General features: G+C 34.7%; 1 protein-coding gene and 1 long non-coding RNA gene across 4 annotated transcripts in view; both read right to left on the bottom strand.

The window, feature by feature from the left end:
• Positions 1 to 3,207: 3,207 nt before the first annotated feature.
• Positions 3,208 to 17,498, bottom strand: LOC131530869 (uncharacterized). 3 transcript variants are annotated; one of them, XR_009268535.1, is made up of 6 exons: positions 17,439 to 17,498; positions 16,852 to 16,988; positions 16,581 to 16,638; positions 14,473 to 14,626; positions 11,234 to 11,357; positions 3,208 to 4,696 (listed from the first exon to the last, which is right to left on the bottom strand). It is a non-coding gene; the product is annotated as an uncharacterized LOC131530869 (long non-coding RNA). The 3 variants fall into 3 exon arrangements; XR_009268536.1 differs by having other exon boundaries at positions 16,916 to 16,988; positions 17,439 to 17,495; XR_009268534.1 differs by lacking the exons at positions 16,852 to 16,988; positions 17,439 to 17,498 and having other exon boundaries at positions 16,581 to 16,841.
• A 3,203-nt stretch (positions 17,499 to 20,701) lies between these two features.
• Positions 20,702 to 24,033, bottom strand: part of LOC131530769 (protein NLRC5-like) — a 28,387-nt gene continuing 25,055 nt past the window's right edge. The window contains exons 18-21 of the mRNA XM_058761210.1: positions 23,845 to 24,018; positions 22,291 to 22,464; positions 21,944 to 22,102; positions 20,702 to 20,913 (exon numbers count right to left, since the gene is read on the bottom strand). Coding sequence (XP_058617193.1) covers positions 20,904 to 20,913; positions 21,944 to 22,102; positions 22,291 to 22,464; positions 23,845 to 24,018 — 517 coding nt within the window. The 3' untranslated portion in view covers positions 20,702 to 20,903. The remainder of the gene's footprint in view (positions 20,914 to 21,943; positions 22,103 to 22,290; positions 22,465 to 23,844; positions 24,019 to 24,033) is intronic.

Here is a 24,033-nt window from a genome sequence, read left to right as displayed (position 1 = left end):
ATTGAAATCAAAATCATGTCTCTTTTCACAGCAAAACATCTCTTCTGGAAGCAGCACATTTGGAAGGTTTGCTTATTTAACTTAAACTATTTTGATTCATTATGAACAAAATATACAAGTGTCCCAGATAGCAAACTAACATCGAATCAACGTAGAATCGATGTTTCTCGTGGCGTCGAAACGACGTTGATCTCCGACGTCGATCCGGCATCAGTTTGCTCATCGGGGTGTTGATCCGACGTCAGGCGCTCCATTCAAATCTAACGGAAAATCGACGCAGTTGGTTGACTCACCGAACGTTGAATCGACGTTGATTTTCGGTTGGTTGAAACGACGTTATACAATAAACGTTTTCTGCTCCTTTTAGAAATCTCACATACTTCATAGATAAATTAGCCTGTATTATGTAATAATTTATTAATAATATACTAAACATCACATTCAGTCATAATTTCTTTATTATTTATACAATACAGCTTGTAAACAGTTACAAATACACGATTAGCACAAACCATATAACATTTGCATTTACAATCAAATACACACAAAGAGGTATTAAGTAAATTATAGGCAAATTTAAATAGTCAAGTTACAAATAAAAAAAATATCATGTTATTTTATACCTAACCCACAATTGTAATATCAGTCATACACAAAGTTAATTTTTAATTGCTTGTGCAGCATTTGGGGGGTACTTTTTTAATTATTTGCATCAAAAATATTATATTTTGTATATTTTCATATAAAATGACAACATTTTATGTAAAATGTACATTTCTAATCTTCATTAATGTAAATAACGTAAAATATGCCATCTGCTAGTTAGTGGACGATTTCTGTCACATCATATGTCTATTTTAAACAAAAAACGACGTGAAAAAAGTGCTTTAAGTTTTTATCTAAATAAAAGAAGCTGCTAAATTTTGCTTTTGCTAGTCTATTAGTCTATTATCTTAATCATAGCAGTTTAAGAAGTGACTCGCAGAATGTTTCAGCAGATTGACTCCTGTAATTGGGTAAATACAGTTGTCACTATTCCACTTGTGAATGGATTATACAGAGCGTGCACATGTATGGGACTACAACGAGATACTTCCCGGGTTGCATATGAAATAAACCCATCAACCCCTCCCTCCGGAACATGCAGAAAAGGGGGCAAGGCCATGTTCTGCGGTTTTGTCGAAGAGGAAGAGTTATAGTGGAGAGTTGTAGTCATGCCGTCGAAACGGTGTTATTTTCACCCAGCTGTCAGGTCTTCTGTAGTTCGTCAACAATACTTAAAATTTATGTTTGATTATGTTCCTGACAATTACAATCCTAATTTAGCTCTCTGTGCTGCGCATTTTACGGAAGACAGCTTCCAGAATCTACACGAGTTCAATGCCGGATTCACACAGAAACTATTACTAAAACATGGAGCAGTTGTTGTTGGGCCACAACCTGTAAGTAAGATTTCATAATTTTAAATGTATTTGCATGTATAATTTCAGACGTAATGTTTTAGTTTTATCAAGGTCGTAAACAAATGCCGATGCTGCCTTTAGTACCCAGTTAGTTAAATGCTATTTTGTGTGTCTTTGACAAACGCGTACAAACATTTTGGACCCGAATTTGTAATTATGTACTAATTTCGTAAATGTATTTTCCATGTATACTTTATGACGTATTTTTTCGATTTGATCAAGAACGTAAACACAAGCCAACGCTGTTTGGTTATAGTAGCCAGTTAGTTCGAGGCTATTTTGTGTGTATAAGACAAACGTGTACAAACTTCAAAAAATTATATGTAATCACAACAGCAAACTTCCATTCAGAAACGTTTGTTAGAGCCGTGCTTGCAGAAGTTCTGCTTGACTCTCTTCATTACTGCTTTCTGGGTCTGATTCTGGCTCAAACTGATACGGCAATATTGACACCATTATTTACATTTGACCGCAGCACATGCAGCTGTCGCCCGTGAAGGTGATGGGCGTGAAGTTTCCGGACAACGTGCAGTACGCCATTTTAGCCAATCACAACACACCGGCCCAACTAACCAATCTGAGCACATTGCCTGTTTCTGAGGGAGTGGTTTCAGAGAATCAGGAAGTCAACCGGTCGTTCAAATGACAGAGGAGAAAGCGGCTCACAATAAAGGTGAAATATATGAAAAATAAGGTGTTTTTTAACAAACGAAACACGAAGACATGTTATATTGCACCCCATAAACACAATCAAGCAAAGAAAAAAAGCAGTAAACCACCCCTTTCAATTTTTAAGTATAAACAAATTACAAATACAAGTCATTTCAACTCACTTTGTAAAATCCTGACTGGCGCTGAATTGCTCTCTGTAAGTTGATTGGACTTTTCAGTATTGGTTGTTTCAACTAATCATGTCAAGTTTAAAAAAAGAAAAAAAAAAAGAAAAAACCTCAACAATGGTGACCATTTAAAAAAAAAACAATCATGCAGCAATGCATGCTGGGATCCATGGATAAGTTTTGTACTATGCTAGTACCCAGCATGCATTGCAGCATGAATTTCCTTTTTTTATAATGGTCACCATAGGCCTATTTCACAATATGGCGCCCGACAGCGGAAGTAGGGAAGCGGTACGTCCGGTTGCGCCTCAGCCCGCTACTATCTCTATTCATTATTTAAATGCTCTAGGAATAGTAGTTTTCTCGCCGTCATCACATTAATTTATTTTCTTATAAAGTAAGAATAGCCAATGTTGTCCGTTTTGTGGACCGTTTTTTAAGGAAGGCTAAATCATTTTTTGAGAAACTTGTTTTTTTATTGTCAAAGTATGTATTATTTGACAGTTGCCATTATAGCTAATTTCCAATTTATCACTTGTTGGCTTTATGGATGAAGTGGTTTAATAAAAAAAGTTAACTATTTGTGTATACTGGTTTAACTATACTTGTGAGGGGCAATTTTCCTCACTTATATAGTGAAATATTATGACAACTGATTAGTGGGCACATTTTACTGGTCCTTGCTTGTTAAAAAGACTTATAAATCAGCCGAAACGTGTTTTTTTTATTAAATTAATAATAATTATTATTATTTATTTAAATCTAGAGTTTTGCGGTAATGGTTATCAAATGAGTTATAAAAGATATAACTTACCTGACAGAAAACAGATGCAAGTCTAAGCAATGTCTTCACTAATACTAAAACAAATGTGCGTGCGTACGTGTGGACACTACAGTCTCAAATAGTATTGCAGGGAAAAGTGGTAATTTGGTCCAAGTGTTGTCAATAAGAAAGCATGAGGAGCCACATCAGCTTGAAGTAAATACAGACTGGATTTAGCTAATGATGATAGTATATTTTCTGATAAGACTGTTTCAAATATATTGGTTGTCTCAGTGTCTATAACAACTTATTATTAACAGCACCCTCTGCTAACAGGATTAATATATATATATCATGGCATGTGATTAAAAATGCATGTTTTCTGTGCCTACTGACCTATCTTTTATGTTATATAGTAATGGTCATTTTAACCCTTATTCAGTGTTCGGGGATTTCAGGGCACCAAATTATGTTTGTTTCAAAAAATGTTCTCTTCATTTAAATGGCATGACATTTGAAGATTCAGCTCCCACTATATATCCACACTAAATAAATTGGAATGATGTCCGATAGTAAATGGCTTTAACTGTTTGTTTTCCAATAAATAGCAGTGGTCTTCCACTACACAATGGCACATTTTTATTTTTATCACATGAATGAAATTGAGAAATGCAAATCTTTACAATGAATTTGACTTACAACTTTGCTATTCTATAAGCACGTATACAAAAGGCAAATAAATAAACACAATACCATACCACCTGTAGACTTAAAACATCAATTAAGTGGGTAATATTATTGAATGTTTAAAATTGTTAATAATTTGGTTATAAAATAACACTAAGAATCAAAAATGCACAAGCAAACAGCAGGCCTGGTATAGGCTCTGCACCCAGTTAAAAAAAACGGGGAAAAAAACGTATTCTTCAAAACAGTTTTATTTTGACAACAGTTAATAAAAAAAAAAAATCCATGTAAAGTGCATGAGATATACATGTTTTGTCATGACATCTGCAAGCAAGTTCGAAAAAGCAGCTCAGCAGAAGTTCTTCACTGCAATGCTGAGAACTGTGTTCTTCCTTGTGGTGTCTTCATCCACCCCGATGCTTCACACTTTGGTGCCATTCCAGATGGAAAAGTGGACCCAAATGAAAAACCTCCCTATGGCCTGGTAGAAGTGCCCTAATGTGAAAGCCATTGGATAGGCATAGGCATCACAAATTGTGTTTGTTGGGGGGCCAAGCGAAAAAAAATAAAAATAATAATAATACTACACACCTACCACTGGCATGTCCAGGGTCTGCTGATGGTCACTGGCATATAGCATGGGGATTCTCTTATGAAATAGGCTAAGGGTGACTATGCAACTTCTCTAAAAGGCACTACCTGCTCTTGTTTGCGGAGCAAGTTTAGGAGTTGTCTGATGTTACTGAGTGTTAAGAAAATGTGGTTGATGTTGCTGGGTAATAAAGAGGAGGAGGATGTAACTGGATGATGAGGAGGATGTTACAGCAGGTATGTAGATGAGGATGATGTTATTAACTGGTTATCCAGCAAAGCTTGAGAGATGTTGAGGCTTCACACCAGTTCTTCCAGCTCCTTTATTTTTTCCAAAGCCTCATGAAGAGCACCTAATTACAGAGAATAAAGTAATAAAACATATTAATAGTTTGCGCTAAACATGTTGTGAAGGAATTTTAATATTATTTTTAAATAACTTAATCATACTTAATCACGACTAACATTTCTTCCTTTCCAGCTGTAACATTAATTCTTGTGTTCTGAGTTAACATTGGAACATGACAAGTCTAGACAGTCAGTCTAAAAATAATAATCTCATGATGTAAGTATTCATAAGACTAAGTTTAATTTGGTATCTATTACAGGTTTATGCAGATATAGAACAGTTAGACCATCATAGAACATCACAGTTAGAAGTGGATCTATGCACTTAGTTGGGAACCACTGAGCTTAACCACAGAGAGCAGTATAAAGAGGGGCAGACATGAGAAAAAAATACCAGTCAGAGATGTTTTAAATTGTATTTGGTCAGAACCCCGCAGAAGACCACGCAAATAATGAAAACACATTCCCCTTACTAAAATGTTCCACTGCTAGCGTAACTGCTTCCATATGGTAGCCTACCTTACGTTTATAAGGCAATGTATAAGCATAATCTACTTTAAATATATTGTGAAAAATTATAGTCACTGTTTAGTTTCAATCCTCTACCGTTTTACAGTCCATTAAGAGCTTTATTTACCGGGAAAGGTGGCTCTCGTAATCGTGCTTCTCTTGCACCAGCAGCGCTGCAGCGTCAGATGCTGTCAGTGTCTGGAGTACATTTAGTCGTTGGGAAAGTTGTAAAACGATAAACAGTTGCTTCTTATTCATGTTTAAACATAAGAGCGCAATACAGGACCGATTACTTTCAATCTTATCCACTGTTCTATTAGCGCATTCACCGGACCGGAAAAGAGTTTACCCTACTTCCGGTATGCATACGTCACGTTGTGAAATAGGCCTATTGTTGAGGTCACAAGCTGATTCTTGATGTCTGTGTGAGTCTAATTGCTAACATAGATTAAAACGTTATGTGGACAAACTGTTTGGAAAGTCCTTTCTATTAACTGACTGTCACAGAACCACTGGCTCATAGAATCACTTTTACTATAATCAAAACAACATCCATTTAATCAGAGATTAGACATGCAATGAGATCAGTTCGCTAACAGATGATTGTCATTATAAACATATAACAACCAACTACTGATCATTTCTCTGGGCTTTCAAGTTATAACAAATATGTTTGAGAAACACATGGTTACAACAGCCAGAGAAAAAGAGGAGGAAAAAAAAAGTCAAGTCAAGAGCCCAACTAAAGCAGGCACTGATCTCTAACATGGTTACTTCAGTTGAAACAATAAATCAACATCTAAACCTTAGTTCATTCTCAATAAGATCTTCTGTAGATGTCTGACAGAAATAAAGTCAGTCTGGTTATTAATAAGTGGAGCTGGTGATGCTGTGTGTGGGGTTGTTTAATCAGATCTTGAGAGATTTAGTGTATTTTATTTCAGTTGATTTCATCTAAGCTGTGACTAAAGTTAGTTGTTCTTGTGTTTCTTTTTCTTCAGTGATTATGTTTGTTAACAGCAAGTGTTCATCACTAATGTTCAATTATCACTCAAATAATCACTTAATTGCAATGTATATCTTATTTTAGTGAACTCAACTGAAATAAGTTCACAGCACTCATAATTGTTAGTTTTATAAACTTAAATGGTTTAAGGCAATAAGTTTACTCAAACAGTTTGAGTTAACCTAACTTGTTGGGTTTTACAGTGCACAAAAATAAGTCGAGCAAACTTTTAAGTTGGCTCAACTTTTTTTTTTTTTTTACAGTGTGCCAGTAAGTTAGAACTTAAATTAAGTTCACTGAATTAAATTGGTCTCCCTGAATTTCAATAACATTAAACTGACTTAAAAAATCAAGTTGAATCTAGCATAACTTTTAAAAAAAAGTTGAAATTCCTTAAATTATTTTTATGAGTTAAAGTAACTTTAAAACATAAGTTGTCATGACTTTTTCATCATATCATTTTTTACAGTGTGCATTATAGTCGATAGCCAGTCAATATTCGGATTATATATTTTTTTTTCTAAGCACATTTTACTAATTCCAAACCACAAATATACACACAGGAGCATTTGAAAGAAGTCAATTTCAGCAGGTATCTAAAATGAGTCAATACTACTCACACTCACACTCTGGATCTACACAAATCACGCAAATGATCTATTTTAGATTCAAAATTACAATTTTCACTTAAAGGTGATAAGTTTGCATCCCTGAATATTCAGTTGTTTATGTCCCTTTTTTATATTTGCATACAGTACATGTCTATTGTGTCTAGAATTATTGTAGCAAAACTGAGCACCTGCGACCGTGGAATTTGTATTTGTAGAGAATATTTCATCAAGAAAATGTTTTAGGAATTGCAAACTTGTATTTTGTTTCTTTCTCTCTCAAACCAACAAAACCTTCTCAAAATCTTCACTGCAGGTGCATAAATCCTATCCTACAAATCACAAATTACGAAATTCACAGGCTGTTATACCAGATTTATGCGGGGCTATATTTCATTTTTCCAGAATTTAACTGTGGTATTTGTAGATAAGTTCATGTTGCAATGACCTGCCCATCTCAATTCAAGCAGCCATTTTCAAAAAACGTCTAAAGACGCATCTTTTTCATCAACACCTGACCAATTAATGCTATCACTTACCTATTCTATTCAGTTCAATTCTATTCAGTTTGATCGAATTTCAAATTCTAATCAAGCGTGCAAGTGGAATCTCACATTCTGATATGTCATGTGAGATCTCACATAAAAGTTCTACTTTACAGTTGTGGTCAGAATTATTGGCACCCTTAGTTAATATGATCGAAGAAGTCTGTAAAAATAAATATGTACTATGTATAAATATGTAAATATGTAATGTATGTTTACAATGCCACAGATCTGCCTGGAAGAGGATGTGTGTCGGTAACACTTTACAATAAGGTTCATTAGTTAACATTAGTTAACAACATTAGTTAACATGAACTAAGAATGAACAATACTTCTACAGCATTTATAAATCTTAGTAAATGTTAATTTCAGCATTTACTAATGCATTATTAAAATAACAAGTTGTGTTTGATAACATTAGTTAATGCACTGTGAACTAACATGAATAAAGAATGAGCAACTGTATTTTCATTAACTAACATTAACAAAGATTAATAAATAGTGAAATAAATGCATTGTTCATTGTTTGTTCATGTTAGTTAATACAGTAACTAATGTTAACAAATGACACCTTATTGTAAAGTGTTACCTGTGTGTCTATATTGTCTATATGCAAGGTGAGGAGGATGGTTTGAGTGGCCAAAGACTCTCCAAAGATCTCTTGTCAGGTGAGCTCCAAACTCATCAGGCATTATAGGAGAGACTCAGAGCTGTTATTGTGGCAAAAGGAGATTGCAAAAAGTACTGAATAAAAGGGTGCCATTAACTGCGGCCAATGTGTATTAGAGAAAAAAAAAAAATTACTCCTAATGAGCTTCCCCCCACCCACTTTTTGATCTTTTATTAAAAAGGATTGACAATGCAGATTTATTTTTACAGACTTTTGTTTATATTTACCAAGGGTGCCAATAGTTCTGACTATGACTGTATATATGCAAATGTGCAAAATTTGTTCATGACTTCACATTTTTGATTCGGGTGTGTGAATGTGTTTTGCCCCACATTCACGTAAGTTTCTTAATTTGTGATTTGTAGAATATGATTTGAATCTCAGAATTTGAAATTATGTAACTGTTGTGTTGTGTTTGTTAGAGAGAAAGAGTAAAAAAACATTTGGAACTCCTAAAAACAACAACAAAAAAAACACTTTTCTCTGTGACTGTAAATTTACTACCTGTAATACGCACGTGTGACTATTCTTTACACCTACACATTCCACTGTCACAGGTGCTCAGTTTTGCTATAATAATACCTTAGACAGGGGTACTCAACAGGTGGCCCGTCCGCATTAATTTTGTGGCCTGCGTCATGCTGAAGATTAATGTATTTTTATTACAGGTTGCGCTCAAAATATTAGGCAGTTTGATTTTTTTATAAATTAAATGTAACCTATACAATCACAGTAGTAAAAGCTGCTCGATCTCTAAGTGCTCTAACTAACCACGCTGCACGCCCAAACAACTTAAAACAGAAGCGTTGTCCAACAAAAGAGGACAACATGATTTTACTCCACAACATCAGTCAGTGTTTGAAATAACTTCATTTTGTGAGCTGATGTGCGGTTTTTGTCACAGAACGAGGAAGATGATATATTCTATACGGTAGGGCTGGGAATCTTCAGGCGCTTCACGATCCGATCCGATTCTGGGAGTCACGATCCGATTCCAAAACGATTCTTGATCTACATTTTTTCCCCAATTAATCTTTACAACTTTACATCTTAACCAAAATTGCAGTTTCTATGCTTTTTGTTTATAGTTGGAATCTCTGTGTGTCAGTACTGCCATCTTAAAAATAAGGGTGTGAATATTTACTGGTTTCATGATTCAATTCAATTACGATTATCATTATCAACTTAATATCACGATGCGTCACATTCTCAGTTTTCAATATTACTGCACACGGCTACATTTTCATATCAATTTTATTTTGTTCAAAATTTACTTTTTTTTTACATTTTATTATTATATAAGCAGGCTACTTTAAAAAAAAAATTACGGTAACACTTTCTTTGAAACCCATATTTATAATACATTATAAGGATATTCTTAAGGCATTATAATGAATGCATAATGCATTATAAAAAAACCTTATAATATGTTATATCGTCTTATAAATAATCATAATAACAATTACAATACATTATAATGCTTATGCATTTGTGGTTATAACTTTTAAGATTAATGATTATTTATAACAATGAACACCATATTAAATCTACTTTTACATTTATAATGGACTATATATCTTGACATTATTTAAGATCTACATAGTATCTTACTACAGTACATCTTGTAAGTGGTTAGGTGTGGAGTGTTATTTGAGTGTTCCCTGTGAGGCTAATATTAATTTTAATGTGAGCTAATTAATAATTTCAACTGAAAAAAAATGCAGTGTTTATTTATTAGGTTACATTTTATTTTGATGGTCCCCTTAGTCTATTGACTATAAACAACTTTGCAACTACATGTCAAGTAACTCTCATTAGAGTATTAGTAGGCTTAGGTTAAGGTTAGGGTCGGTAGAATGTTGACGTACTTGCAAAGTTACTTATAGTCAGTTTGTCTGTTGGGGAATCATCAAAAGAAAGTGTTAGCATATATTTAGCAGACATACTACTAATACTCTAATGACTGCTAGTTAATGCACAGATCTATTTCGATATAGCAGATGTTTTGTTCTGCTCTGAAAACATAACTGACTGTGTGTACATCAATTTCGTATAAAAATATTCGAAAATGCAAGTGCATTTAACCGCAGCCGCATTCGAGCTTCAGGACAAACAAACACAAAGCGCACGTGAAAGTCTGTCTCACAGCACAAATTCTGTGCAATGAAGGATTATAAATATTATGAAAATACCAAAGATGGCTGGAAGAACACAGTTAAACCATATCGCGTCGTATGTTTATTGTCGTATACTGTTGGATATTTAAATAAATAGTCAGATCGCGAACAGATTCAATCACCCACGCAATCTTATTCATAAATGACAGGATTCATGTCTATTGAAGCCTTAAATCACAATGTAATGTTCAAATCTGCGTTCGCGCTGATCCAGAGAGAGCAGTTTACTTACGTGAAACATCTTTACAAAGTCTTTTTTATCGTTATACAGAAGCGATCAAAATTGAAACATCTTCACTTTCAAAAAGGTTATTTATTCTAATAAAGATTGTATCAATTACAACATAACGCCAGCAGGTGGAGACAAGTGACTTAAACTGAGATTCGTTCAAAAAACATTGATTCATTCAGGAATGAAACAAGTGAAGTCTTCATGAGCAAGTCATGAAGTTATGAGTTATGAATCATTTGTTTCACTTTATCAGTTGGTTGAATATTGTATTCTATAAATGGACAGCAGCAATTTTTTTTCTAGAAACTCTAGTAAATTACATTTTTCAGAATCATGGTGGGAGAATAGTGATATCTATTTTAAAAATATAAATATGAAAAATAATACTACTTCTTCCTAAAGTACTTTGTGAACTATGTTTGCTCAAGAATGTTTTTAGTTTTAGCATTTTGAGTTTGTTCAATAGGCTACTCTGTTCAATATAGCAAAACGAACTTTTAATCCAATTTTTTGTTCCAGATTTTTACTCTTTAAAAAATAAAAATAATAATTATATATATATATATATATAATATTTATTTCATGCTCAGTCTTATTTTAAATAGGACAAGGACAAGCAAGACTTAGATAAGTAATAAACTGTATTTCTAAATCAGTAAATCTGCAAATATTGTCTTAAAGTCTGATGATGCAAATTGTAATCTGTGGTTTATATTATATTATATTATATTATAGCAATATGTAGTTTAAATGCGGCCTCTGAACTTGAGTACCCCTGCCTTAGAACATAATACCAATAATACTATGGTAGTAGTCAGCCATCTATGCAAAAGCAGAGGTCAGTGCAGTGTACTGTAGATACAGCTGTCCAGGCCAACATCTGATGTACTGATGTCTTCAACTGGGAATCCAGAAAACCTGCAGTAAAAACAGTACAGTTTAAAATCCATCATACATAACCAATATAACAGGACCGCCCAATCCTGTTCCTGGAGATCTACCCACCTGCAGAATTCAGATCTAACCCTGATCCAACACGCCAGTCTGTAATTGCCAAACTGCTTTCATTTCATTCCATCTACGTAATATCTCACGTATTCGATCCTCTCTCAGTCAGCAAGATGTTGAAACTGTTATACATGCCTTTGTTACATCCCAATTAGATTATTGTAATTCACTTTTTTGTGGCATCTCAGCTAATAATATCAAACGACTACAGTATGTTCAAAACTCTGCTGCTCGCTTGATTACTCACACTAGAAAGAACGATCACATTACCCCTATCCTTTATCATCTTCATTGGCTCCCGGTTTCCTTGCGTATAAACTTCAAAATACTAATTCTCACTTATAAAGCCCACCATAACATTGCTCCTCCTTATTTATCTGATCTACTTCTGCCATATGTTCCTGCCCGTTCATTAAGATCTTCTAGTGAGGGATTGTTAGTCACCCCTAAATTTCGTCTGGTGACAATGGGAGCTAGGGCCTTCAGTGTTGTTGCTCCCAGATTGTGGAATGCTCTTCCCCAAACCATCCGTCAGGCATCCTCCCTTCTCTCCTTTAAAAACCTCTTAAAAAAACTTTTTTTTTCTGACTATTACTCTTCACGTCATTGACTGTGAACTGTACCCTGTTATGGATGTTTCTCATCATTCTTTCTGTTTGTAATCTAATCTTGTAAGTGGTTTCTGTATATTACTCAGGGTTTTTTTTTTTTTTCTTTTTTCTTTTTTTTTTGTATTGATGTCTATTGTCTCTGTTCCTTAAGCCTGATTTGTAAAGCGACCTTGAGTGCTAGAAAGGCGCTATATAAATAAAAATTATTATTATTATTATTCATTGATGCGCTGTGAGGTAGATTTGTTGACAAGTTCCTCCCTAAAAGTACATTGATAAAACAGTTTTTTCATAGTGGATCATTTAATGAGTCGTTCGCTAAATAATATTAGCATTGCTAACAGGCGGGACCTTATGAGAAAGGCATGTAACAGCTTTTTAGGTTAGTTTACAGGCATTTACATTTGCATCATAAATACATACTCAGTCCCAAAGTGCTCCTTAGTAAACGTGGTAAAAAGATTTCCAAACTGATTAATAATTAGTATATAAAAAATGAATAGAATAGAATAGAGAAAAGGGAGAAACACTCCATCTAAATCTTCTCAAACAAGTCAAAGAAGTATTAGTTCCTGTTCAGAAGTTATAGTACACAGGAAAAAGAAATGAGACATACAATCACCTCCTAACATTTTGCATTATTTGGCAGAGTTTTGCTTACTAATAAATGTGACCTGTGCTGGCAAAATGAGTCGGAATGCACACAAGCTAATTTCGAGTTACAGGCAAAAGAAGTGAAAGATGTTGATTTTGGTTGAATTTGAGTTTTTCACAAAAATGAGTTCATTAAGCCCTCTTCTAGCGATCCCAATGCTCTAAATAGTATTTGAACATCTAAATATATCTTTATTTACATGTTTTCTGAAAGGAGTACCTTTTCTCCGCTCGCATCTCGCGCTGACTGTCATTCGAAGCTTAACGGCGCTTCTGACGGCATGCGATCCCGATAAATATACACACATACACGGAATTACAGTATTTAAGTATTCATGCAAAAATAATCTGTTATGTCTTAAGTGAACGTTTGGGGAAATGTTGGGTAAAAACATCAGATGTGTGACATTATATCCGTGCAGTACAGTAGGTCTAATATATAGGCCGTCTGTCTCAATGCTAATCTAATAATAAAAGAAAAGAGGGAATCACTCGCTGCTCTTGACTGAACTGCTTTTGTAATCAATTCATTCATAATGAACCCACTAAAGTGATTTTTACATTTGATTATTTGTTTTACTTACTTGAATGCTTTTGTTTAAATGTAAAATGAAAAAAGTAATACATTACTTGTTTCTTTCCTGTGTGTGTGTTGTGACGGATCAGTGGCCCTCCCCCTCATTATCATCACCACCCCGTCCCTTATTCGCCGCCCTTCACCAGGCTCCCGACTGGAGTGGGTGGATGAGAGGAGGGGCGTGGGATCAACGCGGGCTGGCGGCGTGTGATGAGGCACAGCTGGACTGAATGAAGCCTCATCACCGCCGCTGTTAAATGCCCAGCGCGCCTCTCCTCGGGAGACCGGTCTCTTCCCCCGTGCATGCACGCTGGTGTCCTCGTGGGTCCAGGAAGGGTGCGTAGAGGGACATCGCGCCACCGAAGACGTGAGCTGCCGAACCCGCGGTCCGGACAAAAGCCGCACCCGTATTACGGCCGTCGGACCAGGATGTCGGGCCGTACAAGTCCTGCCAAAGGCCGTGGGCGGCGTGTAAGAGCCGCCGCTGTGATGAAGCCGCCGCCCTCGCGCCCGGACCCGAGTGGGGCGGCGTGCGCCGCCGGACTCCGCCCCTTCCTGGACCCTTCCTTTTGGAACACTGCCCTCCTGCACAAGCCCCGCAGCAGCGAGGACACCAGACCCCTGTTTATTTTAGACACTTCTTCCCTGGACACTTTATTTTGTTAATAAAAAGCCTCTCCGAGGCCTGACGCCACACCCACTGTGTCTGTCGTTGGCTCCTCCCGTCACAGTGTGTATATATATATATATATACATATCATATTTTTTTTTTTTTTGCATTGATTCATATTAATAACAACTAAGATAAAATTAAAAAAAAATTGCTATTTTGTGATTATTAATCTAGTAATGATTATTAAGAAAATAATTGGGAGGAAATAATTAATGTTGGTGATTTTGCTTTGGAACCTTCAGAAAACTTTAAATCAGTTTTTCTCAAAATTCTTTATCTTTATCGACTTCAAACGGGTGTAGCACAGTCATTTTTCATCTCACTTCAACTCATATCATTTTGAAAAGTGAAAAAGTGACAATTATTTGAAAATTTGCTCATTTTGCCAGCACAGGTCACAAATGGTGAAATCTCTATACAAGTAATTCAGAGAACAGGTAAACCTTGTTCATTTACATTTATTACCAACACTGTAACAATACAAAGCTGGTTGAAAATCTGCAAACTTACCTTTTAGGGCAATGATTACAATATAAGGATAATTTGGCAGCTTTGTATGTTCATCTAGTTGCCATCATCTGAAGTCTTTGTGAGTGTTGGCGTCTTCTGAAGTCTTCACACGCGAGGCTGGATCCAAACTGGAACTGGTGTAATCTCTAGTAACCTTGGGATGGACATCCCGAGATATAAACAGGAAAGCAAAAGGAGAAAGATTAGAATAGCTGCTGTTCATATTATTTCAGACAAAAGATTATTTATTTAATCAAATATAACTGAATTGCGAGGTTATGAGATGTTTTGTGTGAATGTTAAAATGTAATTGATTGCTGTGATCAAAGCTGAATTTTCAGCATCATTACTCCAGTCTTGTCACATGATCTTTCAGAAATCATTCTAATATGCTGATTTTACCAAAGAAGCATTTCTGATAAATGGGTCATTCTATAGAAATGTACATTTTTCTGTCCCTAGCCTTTACAGAAATATAACACTTGAAAAAGATTTAGGGTTACAACTTGTTTTATATATTTTAAATTGAAACAATATGTTATTTGATCAATTAAACCTTCTTGAGCCATCAATGTGGCAATATTTGTTTTTAATTAATTATAAAGAATTCCAAGCACCACAAAACTGCTCGTCCCCACAGCCATGTACAGAGGGAAAGTGCTTTATTTTGAGAATACTCAAAAATCTGGAATACAAATGGATTAAACTACTTAATTTAGCGAGTATACCATGACTGACAACATGTGGTTTGATACCTTGCAGCAGACATTCTGCAAAATGCATTTTTCATGAAAACTGTCACTGGTGTTACTGTCACTGGTGTCACCTCCTTTATGGGTTACACCAGTGAAGATCAGTTTATGTTTATGTTCTTTTACTAACTGCTTTCACTAATTGCTAAACGTAACAATTTAGTCTCATCTATTAATTATAGTTGAAGAATAAGTATCTTTGGTCTAATGTATGTCACTGGTGATTGATTCATTGTCACTGGTGTTATCGTGTTTTTTTTCCTGTCACATTACATAAAATGTGTCACGTGGCACGATAATAATTTTACATCCATTGAATTCTGCTTCACTCAAGAGTTAAGATTTTAAGGATTGCATCATTACTTGTTTATAACTGTTTTTTCCCCCAAAATATTTTCATTGTTATAACAAATACATGGTTGCACAAATGTACTAACATCATTCAATCACACTTTTAACAAACCTGATTAAAATAAATAAAACAATCTCCTTATTTGTTGCATTATCATTGTTTTCATGTAACTGACTACATGTGCTGAAATAAATCGAGAAATAATATTTCATAAAAACCTCTAAAATTGACAAAGAACACACCAGTGACAATTTTTTTTTTTTTTTTTTTACATGTGGTCTTTAAATAAATCTACAAAAAATATTTAAAAATCATTAAGCTGTCATTTATGTGTATTCATAATGTAAAAAGATAATCTAATAATGTGGTCTAAGTTTAAATGTTAAAAAAAGAAATACATTTTAAGACATCTTGCCAAAAGTACCAAAAGTGGATGTTTCTGTAGAATGACCCAAATATGAATGTAACCTGTGCTGAGTTGTATTTTTGTGTGAATGTTTTAACAGTGTGAAGTTTGTTTGTTTGTTTATTTTTATCAGGATTTTTTTTAAAGGAAATTCTTATTTTTATTCAGCAAGGATGCATTAAATTAATCAAAAATGAGTGTAAAGTTTTCTGTTTCAACTAATGCTGTTCTTTTGAAATTTCTATTCATCAAAGAATCCTGAAAAAAAACACACAAAAATATTGTGCAGCACAACTATTTTCAACATTGATAATAATCAGAAATGTTTCTTGAGCAGCAAATCAGTATATTAGAATGATTTCTGAAGGATCATGTGGCTCTGAAGACTGGAGTAATGATGCTGAAAATTCAGCTTTGATCACAGGAATAATTTACATTTTACAATATATTCACACAGAGAACAGCTATTTTAAATTGTAATACTACTGTTTTTTTTTTTGTTTTTGTTTTTTTTAATCTGAATTTTTTAATAAATTCAGGCTTGGTGAGCATAAGACACTGAATTTTGAACATTAGTGCATGTTTGAGGTTAACTTACCAACCATATTGTTCATTGTGCCTGGGAGATGTTGTCCGACAGGAGGTCCGCTCTGAGTCTGGGGTGCAGGCCATCAACATGGAAGAATGTAGGAACATAAGAAGCAATTTGTCACAGAGCCAACAATATTTAGTATACAATGCCAGCCAGGTTTATTACAAGGAACCAAGCTAGAGCAGATGAAATGTAGAAAAATACAGAATATACAAAAAACATTCTTTTAACATAACATAATTTGCTTCTAGGTTTACTTATTTAATATTGCTCATACTTCTTACTTGTGGATGTCAAAGCCCTCTTAAAATGTTAAGAAGCTGTTCACTTGTGTTCCTTACTTCTCCGTCTTGGCTCCCTTCAGAAATTGTGAAATCTTGGAGCCTCCCATCTTGCCGTGCTTTTGTTTTTCTTCTGAAATCACAGAACGGTTTTTTATCAATATTTGTTTACCATGAGAGATCAAAATACGTTTGAACTAGATTCAGTTAATTGTCCCGCTGATGTAGGTGACGTCACCGATTAACGATACAGTGTAGGCTATATGTTTAGGTTAAATAAATGAGCCTATTTCCAATCACCCACTGAAAAATTACCAGCAAAACTTTTACAGAACTGTCAAAACCTCTCATCTACACATAAAGATGTGAATAAAATCCCAAACATTCAATAAGAGCTGTCTATGGAGTTAGCCTAATGTTAACGTTACGTCCTCTGAAAACGGCTAAGATGCTGACGGACTTGTTCGAAGACACTAAACCATTTCTATGAACTAATTTCACCAGAAACGAGTCAAATACAAGCAAGAGAGGCGTCAGGAATAACTGTATTTAATATTTGTGAGATTTTAGGAACTAAACTTACCGAAAACAGTAAAAACAGCAGCGAAACGGAGCTTCCTGCTTGTCAGTCGTTGTGTTGCCGCTCCGTTTCCATGGCAACTCCCTCCGCTCCAGTGTTTGAACTAACGTGCATTAAAACACGTCACAGTCGCGCAGAATTTACATAAATAATCATATAAAATTAGAACATTGCATAAATAAATAACTTAAATCTAATTAAATTATTATTAAATCATACATTTAATTTATTTAAATGTAGTTCTATGACACCCTGCACGTTATTGTCGGATAAAGCAGCACTTTATATATATATATATATATATATATATATAATTTTTTTTTTTTTTTTAATGAACACTCAACCACCTTATTTTATTAGAAAGCCTGCTTGCATGTAGACCAGGGGTGGGCAATTAATTTCTCTAAGGGTCCAAGAGAAACTTGGTCAGTTACGAGGGCCAGATCAACACACCTAACTAGATTCTTTATAATAAATAAATAACAAAAACATTTTTTATGAACGTTCACAAAAACAGTTTTGAAATTGCAAAAAAACAAAAAAAAAAACAGTGTTTCAAAAACTAGCATCACAACTTTGGACAAAAAAAGGAAGTACCTGTATTTCAAAGACCAGCATCACATTAGAGCAATTCCAGCTTTATTGACGTGACATTCGCAGCCAAAACATAAATTCTCATATAGGCTATTAGACCTGTGTTGAACCATCTCTTTATATTTTTCTAAATTCCCGAAAATAGAGTCTAGACTTCAAAAAAGAATCAGTCTATAAACGTGTTTTATATTATTTATTTATATACGAGTTTTTGGGGAGATAACATAGGCTATTTTGTATTTTGTATTTACAATGCACAAGCCATAAGCAGCAATATCTGCCGGATGTAGAAAGGTTGCCTATTCATACATTTTTTATTTTTTATTTTGTGTGTGTGTGTGTGTGTGTTTCAGAGGGAAAATCAATGTAGCCTAGTCAACGTGATCTCTCCGTTACGGACTTGACAGTTCTAAGAGTGGAGACGGGTAGCTATTTAATAGAGCTGCCCCCAACAATTTAACTAGTCGTTCATTTAAGCCAACTAGGCCTAATCGTATGTTTATCCAAAGTTTATAATCCACAGTGAGCCTTAATTCCGCGCTCAAGCACACGCATAAAGTTTGCCACAAAGCACAGGAAAAAGTCGCCAAATGATTATGAATGTGTCGGGAAAAAAGTAGTAATTTTAATTATTTATTAATATGAGTTGGGCCTATTATGAGTTTCGAACTGATGTCGTTTCATTATTAGGAAAAAAAAAAATGCAAGTGATCTCGCGGCCGCCCCGTCATGCATCCCACACTCCGCACAAACATCTGAATATGGGCCAGTAGACCTACTAGAACACATAGGTTTATTAACATAATTCACCAGTCTACACCCGAGACAGATGCAGTTATAACTTAAAACTGAAGCTATTTGAGTTTTAAAATGATAATGCCTATCCTATATATGCCAGCGGTGTAAAAAATATCTGCAGAAAAAAATAACAAAACATTCGACAAAGCTCGAGTTAAAATGTTTTGTCATTCATTGTTTTTAAAGCTTTCATCTTCCGCTAATATTTAGAGACAGACGGATAAATATAAAATAACGAATAAAACTATTTAGTTGCCCGGGTACAGTTACAGGCCTGTTCCACTCTGTGAGAGTGCAGGCGCAGATCTCTGATTCCTCTGACCAAGTTTCAACCTGTCTCAGACGTTATGATTTCGATCAGATGCGTCGGCTGTGTCGGTTGATAAGCCGTTTCGACGTTGAATCGATGTTTCATTTTCGACGTAATAACGTTCTGATGTACCGACCAAATAATGAACGTTGATTCAACATCGAAATTTGATTGACGATCGATACTGACCGTTACAACCAAAAATCGACGTTGATTCTATGTCAGTTTGCTATCTGGGGTAGGTTGAGAATAAAACTATTTGAGTCAAAGACAAATAAGGTTAACAGAAGATAAAAGCAGAAATTAGTGTTGTAGTCAAGACCACCTAATCCAAGACCAAGACAAGACCAAGACATTGAGGGGTTGAGACTAAGACAAGACCAGGGTAAAACCAAGTCAAGACCAAGACCAGACCAGCACTTCTCAAATGTATCTGAAATATCAATGTTTACTTCCAGCTGTCCATCTTGTGATAATACTTAATTATATATGTTACAACATAAAAATCAAGATCTCATGCAAGCAAATTTTTGTTTAAAATAATACTTAATATTATTTTCCCCGTCATTACAATATAAATCATTGGTTCTTAGCCAGTGGGCTGGGGACTCACTAGGGTGCCTCAACAAACTTCCAAGGAGACCTCAAGATAACTTAAAATTATTGGTAACACTTTACAATAAAGGTTATTAGTTAACAACATTAGTAAACACAAACTAAGAATAAACAATACTTCTACAGCATTTATTAATCTTAGTTAATGTTAATTTCAGCATTTACTAATGCATTATTAAAATAAGTTGTGCTTGTTAACATTAGTTAATGCACCGTGAACTAACATGAATAAACAATGAACAACTATTTTCATTATCTAACATTAACAAAGATTAATAAATAGTGTAATAAATGCATTGTTCATTGTTTGTTCATGTTAGTTAATACACTAATGTTAACAAATGACACCTTATTGTAAAGTGTTAAATTATTTCAAAACAAGCATTAAAATAAACTAAAACAACTAAATGTTCAAGATATTTCTTAGTATTTGGTTATTTTATAATGAATACACATCTTCCTCGTCACGCTAAGCTCTAAAATATTTTGGGGGGGTGGAGAGGGGGGGGCCTTCAAATATTGTTGTGGACAATAATTTTGAGATCCACTGGTATCAAATTATTTATTGTCATTTAATTTGTTACTGATTGCATTTGAAGCAGGAAGTTTTATCAAGTCACATTTATGATGGTTCTAAATAAATCAGACAATGCACCTGCAATTTAGAGACCTTGAGACCTTAAAAAAAAAAAATTGTCTTGAGACCAGTTTTAAGACCAAGACTAGCAGAAATCCTAAAACACTGCTATTTTTATACCAATTTTCTTCCGTAGTGTATCTTTCCCTGCACTGTAATGAGTTTCCTCAGTCATTTTGAGCTTTATTGCAATTATTATGCTGCTAGCAAAGGTGTGCATGTAGTCTGTCTTTTTGTGACAGAAAAATTGTGTGAAGGTGGGAGCACATGTGCAAAAGTTTCACTTAAAAACGATTTCATTTTTTTGGTTGATACTCTTAATAACAGAGTTTATATTAGAATATTTAATGATCATATACAGACATCACATCATCACACATATTAATTTATCTTCATAGATGCAGTACAATAGTGAGGCTCTTCTGTGGATTCTTCATCTGATAATGAGGAGTCATGATATCCAAGATTTGAACCAGGATGTAAACCATCCATCTGTGCGGTTTGGCATCTGTTCTCAGTCTAGACTGTAAGGAAGAAAACATAAAATATAATAATCAGTGTTTGCAGTAACAAATTGTAAATTAGTTACTATATTTCAATTCAAAATGCAAAGTGAAGTGTAACACATTAATCACTTATGAAATTCCTGTAATTATTAGTTACTGAAATTATTTTCTGTGAACACATTTCTAAAACATTTAAATATAATCAGTTTAAAACACGAATTATGTTCAGATGATTATGTGACTGCAGAAGAGCCTGTGACTCCTATTGAGACAATGGAAAGGAGAAACACAATGAGATTATGATTTATGTGACTGATGACAAAGCACAAAGGCTAATGTTATTTTAGATTAAAACTAAAAGCTTTCGATTGAAATTTTGACTAGATAAAGCCGTTTTTCCAGTAGTTTAAACATAGTATTGGTCTAAGTAAAATAAAAGTTAAGTGAAAGTACAGCAAGCGTAAACTGATGAGTTGCTTGTCAAAGTAAAAAAACACACGAGGCAGAGACATTGATCATGTGATGCTGGATGAATCAGCGCTTCCCTACAATCTGTGCAAGACTATATGCGGACCACAAAACCAGTCATAAGTAACACGTGTATATTTGTAGCAATAGCCATCAATACATTCAAAATTAAGAGTCAAAATTATCCATTTTTCTTTTATGCCAAAAATCATTAGGATATTAAGTAAAAATCATGTTTCTTGAAGATATTTTGTAAATTTCCTAACTTAAATATATCAAAACTTAATTTTTCTTTAGTAATATGCATTGCTAAGAACTTCATTTGGACAATTTTAAAGGCGATTTTCTCAATATTTAGATTTTTTTGCACCCTCAGATTCCAGATTTTTATTTAGTTGTATCTCAGCCAAATATTATCCTATCCTAACAAACCATACATCAATGGAAAGCTTATTTATTCATAATAATTAGTATAAATCTCAATAATAATAAAAAAGTACCCTTATGACTGGTTTTGTGGTCCAGGGTCACATATGTAAATGAAGATGTCTTTAATAATCACAAAGTGACATTTACTCACAGTTTACAGTTTGAGTCTCGCAGTACATCAGTGAGCTGCTGCTTTGAGTTTTCTATGTTATTGTTTCTCAGATTAAGCTCTGTTAGAAACTGCAGTGCTTTTGTGTTTGTCAAAGACTGAGTTAAAGAAGAAACATCTGTAATGCCACAGTCATATAGACTAGAAAGAGACAAACAAGAAACACGGGAAGAAATCTTTTTATAAACAAATCACTACGATTTACACAAATTTTACACAAATACTATATGTTCTCATTCCCATCATGAATTATTTAGTATAAAGTGTTTTTGTTTAAACTGTTGAAGTAATTTTAATCATTTTGATTCTTGTATGTGAATGTTCCTCACCTCAAACTCTGCAGTTTACAGTGTGAATCCTTCAGTACGTCACATAAGTGATTCACTCCTGTGTTTTTTATTTTATTCCTGCTGAGGTTCAGCACTCTCAGGTGTGATGGGTTTGATTTCAGAGCTGAAGTCACAGCAGAACAACCTTCATCTGTCATACCACTGTCACTTAACCTACGTTGGCAGAAAGAGAGAGCAGAAAATAAAACAGAAGAAAAGAAAATGAGTCACATTATCTTCATGAGCAAATAAACAGACACAGGAAGAGTTTATCATGTTTATTTCACCAGATCACAAAATACTAAGTTGAAAAAAACTTACATTTACATTAACATTTAGTCATTTACCAGACACTTATCCAAAGCAACTTATAAATGAGGACAATAGAAGCAATCAATACCAACAAAAGAGAAACAACATGCAAGTGCTATGACAAGTCTCGGTTAGCCTAACGCAGTACACGTAGCAAGGTTTTTTTTTCTTCATGTAGTAGATGGAAGAGATGTGGTTTTAGCCGTTTCTTGAAGATGGGTAAGGATTCAGCTGCTCGGATTGAGTTGGGCAGGTCATTCCACCAGATGGGAACAGTTAATGAAAAAAAAGTGTGAAAGTGATTTTGTGCCTCTTTGGGATGGCACAATAATGCGTCGTTCACTTGCAGAACGCAAGCTTCTAGGGGGCACATAAGTCTGAAGAACTGAATTTAGGTAAAGGAGTGCAGAACCAGAGGTGGTTTTGTAGGCAAACATTAATGCCTTGAATTTTATGCGAGCAGCTATTGGTAGCCAGTGCAAACCGAGGTGTGACGTGCATTCTTTTTGGCTCATTAAAGATAAATCTTGCAGCGGCATTTTGGATTAATTGTAGAGGTTTGGTGGAATTGGCTGGAAGACCTGCCAAGAGAGCATTGCAGTAGTCAAAGTCTGAACAGAACAAGAGCTGGAACAAGGAGTTGTGAAGCATGTTCCGAGAGAAAGAGCCTGATCTTCCTAATATTGTATAAAGAAAATCTGCAGGACCGGGCAGTTTTAGCAATGTGGTCTGAGAAATTCAGCTTATCATCAATCACAACTCCAAGGTTTCTAGCTGTTTTTGAAGGAGTTATGGTTGATGAGCCTAACTGGAAGGTGAAATTGTGATGAAGTGATGGGTTTGCTGAAACTACAAGCAGTTCTGTCAAAGCTAGGTTGAGTTGAAGGTGATGGTCCTTCATCCAGCAAGAAATGTCTGTTAGACATGCTGAAAGGCGAGCAGCTGTTTTTGCAATGAAAGGTAGAAGGGAAACCGGTCTATAGTTCCCTAAAAGAATTGTGTTAAGAGTGGGTTTCTTAAGAAGTGGGGTTATACGAGCCTGTTTAAATGCTGAGGGAAAAACTCCAGTGTGAACGGTTGTGTTAACGATGTGAGTGAGTGCAGGTACAGGAGAAATGAAAAACTTTGTACAAACATAATTTGAACTCAGATTCATCATGAGATATTCAGTATAAAGTGTTTTAGTTTAAACTGTTGAAGTGATTTTAAGCATTTTGAGGCTTGTATGTGAATGTTCCTCACCTCAATCTCTCCAGTTTACAGCATGAATCCTTCAGTACGTCACATAAGTGATTCACTCCTGTGTTTTTTATTTTATTCATACTCAGGTCCAGCTCTCTCAGGTGTGATGGGTTTGATTTCAGAGCTGAAGTGAGGATGAGACACTGTTTCTCTGTAATACTGCATCCCGACAGACTGAAGACAAGAAAA

Source organism: Onychostoma macrolepis, chromosome 22 (assembly GCF_012432095.1).
Source record: "Onychostoma macrolepis isolate SWU-2019 chromosome 22, ASM1243209v1, whole genome shotgun sequence".
Lineage (NCBI taxonomy): Eukaryota > Metazoa > Chordata > Actinopteri > Cypriniformes > Cyprinidae > Onychostoma > Onychostoma macrolepis.
This window is presented reverse-complemented; position numbering and strand designations above follow the sequence as displayed.